We start from the raw sequence: 11,645 nt of genomic DNA, 5'->3' as shown, positions 1-11,645 counted from the left end.
GAGGCGGGCACAGTTTTCCGTTCGCACTCGAGTACATGCGCCAAACAAATAAATAAATAAGGGAAAGAAAACATCTGGAACAAATTATAGGCTGGGGTCTTTTTTGCATATGATTGCCCTTAAGTTTCTCTTTTAAATGTAAGGCTGTTGCATAAAATGATCTTTCTTTGCTGCATCTTTGATGTTTCAATAACGCATAATAATCTTTACACCATATTAAAGACACAGCAGACAGTAAAGGTTTTCAAGAGGTTTTGTCAAGTTTAATACTGTAAGTGTGTTTTTGCGCGTTTAGATGCCTGTGTATGTGTGTGAGACCGAAAAAAAGCGCTCCATTCATAGCTCTGTTGATGCCGCGAGCGGCTTTTTTCTTTTATTTTTATTGTTTTAATTTATTTTGGAGATAATACACTATATGAATACAACAGTAGGACATTAAACTTTACAAATTTCATGCCCACTTTTGTAGGCTCAAAACAATAGTGTCATATCTAGATAAAATAGCCCTATATTGAAATAATTTAAAGAATTACAAATATTAGATAGGCCTATAATAAAATCACATTAAATAAATAAACCAATATAAAACTAACAAAAGCTATAGCTATAACAATTAGGTACTATATCAAACTGTTTCAAATTTATATTAAACTTTCATTTTTCAAAAGCCTCTTTGAAAAAAAGATTTTAGATATTTTCTAAAAAAAACAAAAATAAATAAACACCGGAAAATGTTTTAAATATTATTTATAAAGTATTTGGATACGATGAAATTAATCAAATCATGCAAACTGAGCATTTTCGGGGTGAGTGAAAGCAGAAACTAGGTGACCTTTTTTTCTGTCTGCAGCCGCGCAGCACTTTTTTGACGGGGAAAACTGCAAGTTCAAAATGTGTTCTGTGTCCTCAAACAAGTGTGTATGTTTTTATATAACGTGGTAAAATTAAAAAAGGACATTTTAAATACATAAAGAGCTTTATTAGTGCATAGCTGCTGAGCGCAACGAAATATAGGGTATATTTTATTACGTGCTGCTCTTATGTGCTGAAACACTGAACACTTTCCTTTACTTTAGATATAATAAGCAACATTTTTAAATAAAGGGAATCACCTATTAAGTGTCATAAAGCCTATAGTGGGAAAAAATCATGTTTCAGTTCTCTCCGGAGCATTTGGGATGAATGTTGGACAGATTCTGTCTAGAGGATGTTATAAAAAACATTTTATATCGAGTTATTAACGGAGAATTTTATATATGTGGTGTTATATTATGGATGTGTGTGCTCCCTGCGCCGGGTCCCTCCGTTAGTGGCGAGACCACTGGATTTCGATGCCAGTCGGTCGGCGAGTAAATGAATATGATGAATGAAAACACACAGGCATGTGCGTATAGACATGCGTTGTACTGCTGTACAGTAACGTGTCATTTGTTTGTTTTGGTTGTCCTAATTTTAATAGTTTCGTGATGATGTGATGGTGTGCTTTATCTGCATGATTCTGGCTGAAGTGGGCGGTTTGAGTGACGTTCGATTCGGGGGATGTTCTGGGGGCGGGGTTTACGTGACGCGCTGCGAGCTACTAGCCCCACAGTAGAAACGCGACATGATTTCGGCCTCACTGCTCAACCTCCCGGGCGATTGGCCCGGCCTGGCCCGATATAAGCCCTGGCTCGCACTGGCCTGATAGTGGAAATGCGGCTAATGCTTGTTGTGTTACTGCTGTGTGACCATGTAAACACTCTGGGTGAACAATATACAGTGCTCAGCATATATAAGTACACCCCTCACTAATCTCTCTTTTACATTCATATTTTAATAGGAAGCTTTACAGTATTATATTTGTGCATATACAATAGATTAGCCAAATCTAGAGCTCATCTAACAAAATAACTCAGGATAATGGTCCAAAAACTAGTGCACTCAAATGTATATGTTATAGAAAAATATTAAATACAACATGTAAAAAGAGGAAAATTAACAATAAAACATTTAGCTGAAATTAAGTAGTTTTTTGTTTTTGTTTTTGTTTTTTTTGCAGTATTTAGCCTGAATTTAATTGTATTATCTTTCAATTTCTGAATATGTTTGGTGACTAAAATATGATTGTCATAAATAAATCAGTTTAATAAATGTGTTCTGTTTAAATGCAGCAGAATACACTGCCTATATTGACTGAGAAATGGAGGAAAGTCTTGGTTTTCAGAATGGGCTGTCCTCCATTATGCTGAGCGCTGTATGTGACTTATACAGCCGCACATATAATATATATTTGAAATGGTGTAAAACGTGTTCGCCAAACTCTCTTGTGCATTAATCCAGCATTTAATAATCATTTCTGAATGAGTCTGAGACACTGAAGTAGAGGAATGACAAACGCTTTAAACACAAGAATAAATCAGATTTAAACATGAAAAACAATTACTGTAAATCTAAATCATATGAAGAGCTTTAATATAGATTTCACTAATAGTTGCAGTCTCAGTTCACTGTTTGAAAACTTTACCAGGTTGTGTCTGTCTAGATGTCGACATTCAACATTTCCGTGTGAAAGTGAAGCGCAGCAAGAACACAAATAAACATTATACCAGTGTTAATCCTGTTTCAGAGCAGAACAGTGGATCTGGAGGTGTGAAAGCAGCAGAGTTAAACGCTAAAGTCAAGCTGTTTTGTGTCCTGCAGAAGGTTTGAGCTGCTCTCATATTTGTGCAGTTTCAGTTTCTTGAAAACAAATAAAAGTCTCATGATAAAGTGTCTGAAATAATCCTGATTACTTGCTCATTTAAAACAATATCTGGGAAAGGCTGAATGTGAAGGAGAGTCAGCAGTCATGAATATTGATCAGGTGTTTCTCTCCTGACAGAATAAAAGTCCCCTAATGGACCATCAGTGTGAATGTGACTGTGGGTCAGGTGATGAACACATGAAGAGAGCGGCTTTGTGTTTGTCTGAGCTCATTTTGTTTTAGTCCACAACAGAATCACAATATAAATGATGAAATCAGCTCATTTCCTGTTGTGTTTTATACATGACTTTAAGATGATCTTCTGAGCTCAAGTGTGTCTTCTTCCTCCTCACAGCAGACTTTACAGCTTGATTTGGTGTATTATGAACAATGTCTTTGCTCTGTACACTTCTACAGATGATGTCGAGTCCTTGTTGAGTGTGTGAGTGTGTTTGCTGATGCGAGGGCTCGATCAATAAGGAGAGCTGATCAGGATGTGTGTGTTCATCACTGCTGTTGACATGAGCAGAAACAGCAGTCAGCATCTTCACAACACAAAGAGATGTGTGATTGTCCAACTGTGTGATGTGGACTATTGCTGTGTTTGTAGATTGTCTGGCTGTATGGTGACAGAGGAAGGCTGTGGTTTTCTGTCTTCAGCTCTGACTTCAAACCCCTCACACCTGAGAGAGCTAGATCTGAGCTACAATCATCCAGGAGATTCAGGAGTCAAGCTGCTCTCTGAACAACTGGAGGATCCAAACTACACACTGGACAAACTCAAGTATGTGGAGCAGCACTGCCTTTTTTATTGTGAATACAGATACTTTGATATTTCACTCTTCTTCTAGTGACCAGATATTAATCAAACCTGTTAAATATGTCAGTGCACTGGGGCAGTTCTCACATTAAGCGTGATATTATATCTCATATTAACACTGTACAGTTTCAGCATTGTAGTTGAGCAGTGAAACTTGTTCTCTACATTTCTGCTGAAGAACTGTACAGTATCAGGTCAGAGATGTGTGTGTACTGTTCTCCAAATACGTCCTGTGCATACTTTAACAGCAAGTTAAACTCTCCCTCATGAACTTCACAGACACAGAATGTCCTTTATCACACTTTAATAAGGGCGGAGTGAAACTATAAACAGGAAGAAAATAAACAATATCAATTTACATTCACAATGTGGACATAACAAAGATGTTTCTGGCAAATATCTCACATATCTTGTAATCTGGCTCTTTTCTGCTTCTAAACTAACATGAACACAAAATATCAGGCAATAAAAGTGATCAGCAGACAGTGATGCTGGTTCTGATATAGTCCAGTGACAATCACATGTTGAACAAACTCAAATAAAGCAAATGACAAAAAACTCCTAAACTAATCCTTTATAACTGAAGTATTATGAACAATAAACAGAACACAAACCCACCAAGCTTCCAAAGGGCGAGGAGGACTGCAGATTGGTCTGGATTCACTGCTCTCCAACTTAGCAATGTTTGGAGATGATGAAGAGGCATTTGACAGAAGATGAAGATCTCCATCATATTTCAAGTTATTTAACACTGAATTCTGCTTTATTATTGTGCTGCGCTTTTGTCAATTGATCATTGAATGAATCCTTCAGTCTTTATATCTGTCTGTTTCTGTGTTTCCATTCTGTTTTCTGTTTCCACATCTGATCTAAAAGCTCTGTGTGTCATTCAGAAGCTGATTTGACAGCTCCACACACACTCATGTTGTTTTACTGCAGTTATTAATGCACTGAGATCAGCCAATCACGATCCAGCATTCAGCACACACTCCACATGTCTTATTGTGTGTCTGTGTGTGCGTGTGTGTGTGGTGTGTGTGTGTTTGTGTGTGTTTGTGTGTGTGTGTGTTATAAGCTGATGTTTGTGTACTGACTAACGGACAACCTGTTTGTGTGTATGTGTGTGTGTGTGTGTGTTATAAGCTGATGTTTGTGTACTGACTAAAGGAAAACCTGTGTGTGTGTGTGTGTGTGTGTGTGTGTGTGTGTGTGTGTGTGTGCGTACTGACTGAATGTACATCTGTGTGTGTTTACAGTCTGGATCATGGAGGAGGGAAGAGGATTACAGCAGGACCATGCAAATGTAGGACTACACACACACACACACACACACACTCTTACACACTCTCTCAAACACACACACACCCATGTACATGATCACACAATTAGACACACACAAACACACACACTTCCTCTCTCTCAAACAGACACACATACACACAGAGCAGTAAACACATGCGTACACACACACACACACACTCTCTCTCTCTCTCTCTCTCTCTCTCTCTCTCACACACACACACTCTCTCTCTCATAAGCTGCGTCCCAAATGGCACACTATACACTATGCACTCATGCACTATGTACTTATGCACTTACACACTCAACAGGATAGTATATGTATGTAGTGGTGTCCCAAATGGCACACTTATGTTTTTTTTTACTAAGCGGAAATTCAAACCGTTTCCCTGATGACGTTTGACGGTTGCCAAATCAGTGAAATAAACAACAGAATTATCAAATAATACCTGCCGTGAGTATTGCCGCATTCACCATCAGGAGGCGCTATAATCACAATCGTAGGAGAATTTTGCTTTTACCATCCAAAATAAATAAAGTTATTCAACGTGTGCGTCCGATAGCTCCGCCCCTTCCGCTACGTAAGCAAACATGCGGTCGTTGAGTGCGTAAAGTGTCCATCATTACACACTTCATTTTAGCGGCTGAATAAGTGCATCATCCGGGTAATTAAAGTGCACTAATTATTTTTAAAATTTTCAGTGTGAACACACTACTTACACTATTTATACTACAAAATGGCGTAGAATAGTGCATAAATATGCGATTTGGGACGCAGCTATACAATCAGACACACACACACACATATACTCCCCCCCCCCTCCCTCCCTCCCTCTCTCTCTCTCTCTCTCTCTCTCTTTCTCTCTCTCTCGCTCTCTCTCTTACACACACACACACACACGCACACACACACAGCTGTGGTTGTAAATGTGTGTGTTCTTGTGTTCAGATGTCTGTTTCCTCACTCTGGATCCAAACACAGCACACACTCAACTCATTCTGTCTGAGGAGAACAGAGAGGTGAAGTGTGTGAGAGAGAATCAGCCGTATCCTGATCATCCAGACAGATTTGATTATGATCGTCAGGTGTTGTGCAGAGAGAGTGTGTGTGGACGCTGTTACTGGGAGATTGACTGGAGTGGAGATGGTGTGTGTATATCAGTGTCATATAAGAGCATCAGGAGGAAGGGAGGAGGTGATGAGTGTTGGTTTGGATATAATGATCAGTCCTGGAGTTTGCTCTGCTCTTCCTCCAGATTCATATTCAGTCACAATCACACACACACTGATCTCCCAGTGAAGGCGCTCAGCAGGAGAATAGGAGTGTTTGTGGATCACAGTGCAGGAACTCTGATCTTCTACAACATCTATAGAGACACAATGAGCCTCATCCACTCAGTCCAGACCACATTCACTGAGCCGCTCTGCCCTGGGTTTGGGCTTTATTCTGGATCATCAGTGAAACTGAGCTGAAGACTGACGAGAGATTTACCCAGAATCCTCTGCAGGAGCAGTCAGCAGCTTTGTGTGTGTGTGTGTGTGTGTGTGTGTGAGTGAGAGAAAGTCTGTTTGTGTCTGTCTGTGTGTGTGTGTGTGTGAGAGAGAGCGCGTGCGTGTGTGTGTGTGTGTGTGTGTGTGTGTGTGTGTGTGTGTGTGAGAGAGAGAGTGTGCACGTTTGTGTGTGTGTGTGTGCATGTGTAGTGTGAGAGTGTCTATGTTTGTGTGTGAGTTTGTATGTGTGTGTGTGTGTGTGTGTGTGTGTGTGTGTGTGTGTGTGTGTGTGTGTGTGTGTGTGTGTGTGTGTGTGTGTGTGTGTGTGTGTGCGTGTGTGTGTGTGTGCGTGTGTGTGTGTGCGTGTGTGTGTGTGCGTGTGTGTGTGCGAGCGAGCGAGCAGTTCGCTCTGAGTTCTCTGTGCGGCAGTGATCTGTCTGAAACCTTTTGTTCAAAGTCATCTGGTGAGATACTCTGTTAAATACGGTACTAGGACGGTATCATGTGTTAGCTGTGGCTAATATTTACCTTAATGCTGAATGATCAACGGGAAGGCCCTTTTTCTTTTGTCCAGTTTTCTCCTGTTTTGTGGTTAGTTATGGAGGTTAGAATTGTATGCTTTATTTATGGAATTTTATTTTTGGTATAGGTAAGAGGTTTAATATTAGGTAGCGTACCTTGTTTTGTTTGTTGTTTTGGCCTTTTTGTTCCCTGATTCTGATTTTGATATTTTTGTTTAATAAATCTGATACCCCTTATTGACAACTTGGCCTGTGTGTGTGTGCTTGGGGGAACAGGAACGGGGACTCCGGGTGACCACTTTTTATAGCGGTCATCCTTAAACTTATGTGCGTAGCGGGGTGCATCCGCTACGTAACACCAATTCACATGGGCAAACTGTTCACCTGTGATTGAATAATTGGGGCCAATTCTCACCTAAAAATAGTGATCAAAAAATTAAGAAAATAGTTTAAACATTTTTAGAGCTACTTCAACAGCAAAAGGTGAATTCTAAGATCAAGAACATCAAAGTTGTACAACCATAATAATGACAAAAATATGGAATATTTGTTTATTGCATTAAATAATAAATTCGATGGTCTGTTGAAATTACTGATTCTGATTGACTGGAATGTGTCCAATATAAGAAATTAATTTAATATTTTATTTGTTCATTCCCTTAATCAATCAGGGGCCACCACAGCAGAATGAACTGCCAACTTATCCAGGATATGTTTTACGCAGTGGATGCCCTTCCAGCTGCAACCCATTCAAACACACTTATTCACAGATATACACAATTTTTTTTAGCCTACCCAATTCACTTGTACCGCATGCTTTTGGACTTGTGGAAGAAACTGAAGCACCCAGAGGAAACCTACGTGAACACAGGGAGAACATGCAAACTCCACACAGAAATGCCAACTGACCCAGCTAAGGCTCGAACCAGCGACTTTCTTGCTATGTGGCAACAGCACTACCTACTGCGCCACTGCGATGCCCTTAATTATTATGCATTATATCATAATATTTATATTTATATATAATATTATATATTGTATGAACTGAATGCACAGGTAAGTCCAGTCAGTTTTGATCAAAGTTCAAAATAAATGCACTTCCCTCAAACATTAGAAGTAACCATAGTGACTCAGTGAATGAAAAGTTCCCTTGTAAAGCAAACACTGTTCACAATAATGTTGACAATAAACAAACTAATATGTTGTGCATTTTAGTAGACACACTGCAAATTTTAGATAGTAGATTTAACTAAGATATCTAAAGTAGTTAGATAGTAGATTTTAACTTAAAATTAACACTCCCTCAGAGTTTATATGGGAACCACTATAAAAGTGTTTAAAATATCACTTTTGAAAGTGTTAACATTATCAACACCAAGAGAGTGTTAATTAGCAAACTCTTATTGTGTAAAATATCTGTTAAATTTAAGAAAAAATACCAGCAGCTGTGATTACCAGAAACTTTCTGTGAAAAATATGTAAGTTTTATAGAACTGTATAAATTTAGGAAAAATAACCATATCTCATGAACTGATACAATGTTCAGTTTACAAAATCATAGCTTAGTGCACAAAAATGTAAAATCATTAGAAGCAATAATGTGTTTATGTGTTATTGCAAATAGCAAAAAGATTTTGACTGCATTAGTAACTACACAATTACCTTTACACAAAAGAAGATGCAGCATAACATTAAATACTCTCAGTTCATCTTGGACTCGAACACAGATGCCACTAACCTCCACAATGGTGACAAAAACCGTTTTGCTGTTTTTTTTTTTTTTACTTTTTTGATTTTACAGAAAAATACAGGCAGCTGTGGTTGCCAGTAACCTACTGTTTTAAACATTTTACATTCATAAATTCAACGTACAGAATATTTAGGTAAAAACACATTTTAGTCTGTATTTTTATTTCGAACTCTTCTGACAGAAATAAAGTTAAGCATGTTAACAAAAAGAAAATATGCTGTTTGTTGAGTTGTTTACAATAGGACAAAAAGAAAAGTTTTTTATGGAAATAAAAAAAAAGCCATATAGTAGGGATGGCTGACGTGAAACCATATTTCATGAACTGATACAGTTTACAAAATCATAGCTTAGTGCACAAAGTGTAAAGTCATTAGATGTATTAATATGTTCATGTGTGATTGCAGTTAGTGACCAGATTTTGACTGCATTAGTAACTACACAGTTACCTTTAAACAAAAGAAGATGCAGCATAACATCAAATACTCTCAGGTCATCTTGTACTTGAACACAGACACTACTATCCTCCACAATGGTGACACAAAAAACGTTTTGCTGTTTTATTTTTCCTTTCTGGATTTTACGGAAAAATACTGGCAGCTGTGGTTGCCAGTAATCTGCTGTTTTTAACATTCATAAATTCAGTTTACAGAATATTTCTGTTGAAAATACATTCCAGTCTGTATTTTTTCTAACATACTTTTTTCCAACTGTTCACTAAAAACATCATCATGTACCACTTCAGCAATTTGCCTGGCATGTTCCTCTTTGGTTCTCAATTTTAATGATCCTGACTGGACCCCCTTTTCCTGGATTTCACACCTCCTGGCAATTCAAAATCGACATGTGTGTTTAACAGTGGAAATCTCCCGTAGTCTTGCAAATTGAATGAGCACCTAGATTATCAGATGACAATACACTTCCTTTTACATAATCTCCTAACTCTTAAATGTATACACCATGTGTTTTAAGAGTTTCAAAGTCTTGAACAAATGGGTGCAAGACCACCATGCTGTTTTACAGTGCTAGCCCCCTGCAGTGCTGGGTTATTGTGGGTGCAGTGGTGGGTTATTTTTGTTGCAGTGGTGGGTCTTGGAACAGAAACAAAGACGAACAGGACGATGACCAGATGAGGAATCAGGAAGGGTGGAGTACCTGGTCTGACTGTGACAGCTGTGAACTTAAAAAGGTGTATTGAGCAGTTTACTGTAGAACTTCTTAGTCAACTAAAGAGCTTTAAGTCAATTTAATTCATGGCCAAGCTTTACTGGTTTTAGATAAACTGAGAATAACTTTTTCTGCTTAAAATAAAGGTGGCTATTACTCCATCATTCTAAATAATCTCTCTATTTATAAAGATATCATCAAGGATTTTCAATGAATTAAAGTCAGTTTAAATGAACAATTCAGTAACTAAGTTGTTTTTACTGTAATTTATTTAATTTACTTTCTGTAATAAAGCTGTTTGGTAAATCTCTTACATTGATTTTTAAATCTCCATCTGTGTTTTGTGAAAATGATAAAAATGAAAGTTCAAAATAATAAATTTCTAAATAATTAGAAATACTTTAAACATTATAAATAAATGTATAATTTTTTAAAAATTATTGCAATGTTACACAAATTATTACTTTAAACTTTCTTTTTAATAATTGTAAGAATCATTGTTAGTGATTTTGTACCAATAACATCTGATCATAGAAAAACAGCAGATCTCCATGCTGAAAATGCAGCTTTGAATCACAAGAATAAATGACATTTAAAATGACAATTATAAAGAAAACAGTTTGTACTGGCCTCACTAACACTGGCTGCCTGACTGTTCAGTCAGCAACATAACCACAGATGCAGTTTGAAGATCTGTCTTTTTTGTCTAGATTCTTTTTTTTTTTTGTAAAACTCTCTTTTTTTTTAATAAATCTCTTTGACTCTCTCATATAAATCTTGTGCAGTGTTTTATCACATAATAATGTTCTCCTGATGCCATCATGAATGAGCAGTAATACAAAACAAAACTATTCTTTAACAGAAAAAAACATTTACATTTACAGTAACATTTATCAAATCAGTTTGCAAAAATTGTGCTTAAAGGTTATTACCCTTGAAGGAAATATCTAAACTATTAGCACAACGCTTTAACGCTGTTTGTTTCCAAATAAAAGTAAAACTGAAAGCAACACTTTCTGCAACCGACATCAACCAGCAGATGGCGCTCAGAAACCACAGAAACTCAAATCCATTTATTATGAGCCACACATATTGCTATTTACCTTGATTCATTCATACCTCAAATATTCTCCAATGCATTTATGATATTCTAAGACTACGATACAGTTATTTAAAATGGTAAATTAACTTAAAATTATTCTGTGATGTTATTCTAAAAAATGCAAAATTCAGTAAATGCCTAAATGCCTCTTAACTTATTTGCATAACCATGTAAACCTAACCCTAACACATTCTCTGTTCTAACCTATAATATATATATATATATATATATATATATATATATATATATATATATATATATATATAGAGAGAGAGAGAGAGAGAGAGAGAGAGAGAGAGAGAGAGAGAGAGAGAGTAATTGGTCACACTTTACAATAAGGTTCATTAGTTAATGTTTCTTAATCCATTTACTAACATGAACAATGAACAATACATTTACTACAGTATTTGTTCATGTTAGTTAATGAAAATACAGTTGTTCATTGCAAATCAAATTAATTGGTGTTAAATTTCTAGTGTTGTGGTAATTCAGAGTAGTGTTAAAATTCTAGAGTTAGATAAAGGTAAAATAACCCTCTCGGTGTTAGAAGCTGATTTGCCTCCTTGTCACACAGAGTAACATGTATCTACCTTTGTAGAAAACCCTTGTATTTGAGAAACTAATCAGAGTGTCTGAAATCTCACCATACCCTCATTCACCTGGCCCTTAAATTGATCAATTAGTTTAGTCCAGACAGAGTGAATGACCACAAATAAGTGAATTCAGACACCTGCTGTTAACAAGCACAATTACTGAAGGAATAAGAAATTGAAGGA

The 11,645-nt window shown here is 36.9% G+C and overlaps 2 protein-coding genes across 4 annotated transcripts in view; one reads left to right on the top strand and one right to left on the bottom strand.

The window, feature by feature from the left end:
• Nucleotides 1-7,439, top strand: part of LOC137491077 (NACHT, LRR and PYD domains-containing protein 3-like) — a 36,416-nt gene extending 28,977 nt beyond the window's left edge. For 2 of the 3 annotated variants that reach the window (XM_088649696.1, XM_087245935.2), the window contains 3 exons: nucleotides 3,333-3,506; nucleotides 4,799-4,845; nucleotides 5,791-7,097. In XM_088649696.1, coding sequence (XP_088505822.1) covers nucleotides 3,333-3,506; nucleotides 4,799-4,845; nucleotides 5,791-6,314 — 745 coding nt within the window. In that variant the 3' untranslated portion in view covers nucleotides 6,315-7,097. 3 annotated transcript variants of the gene reach the window in all.
• Nucleotides 1-11,645, bottom strand: part of LOC137491165 (uncharacterized) — a 514,718-nt gene that overhangs the window by 347,953 nt on the left and 155,120 nt on the right. The gene's annotated exons all lie outside the window — the stretch shown is intronic.

The sequence above is a fragment of the Danio rerio genome, chromosome 4 (assembly GCF_052040795.2).
Source record: "Danio rerio strain M-AB ecotype USA chromosome 4, GRCz13ab, whole genome shotgun sequence".
NCBI classification, from domain to species: domain Eukaryota; kingdom Metazoa; phylum Chordata; class Actinopteri; order Cypriniformes; family Danionidae; genus Danio; species Danio rerio.
This window is presented reverse-complemented; position numbering and strand designations above follow the sequence as displayed.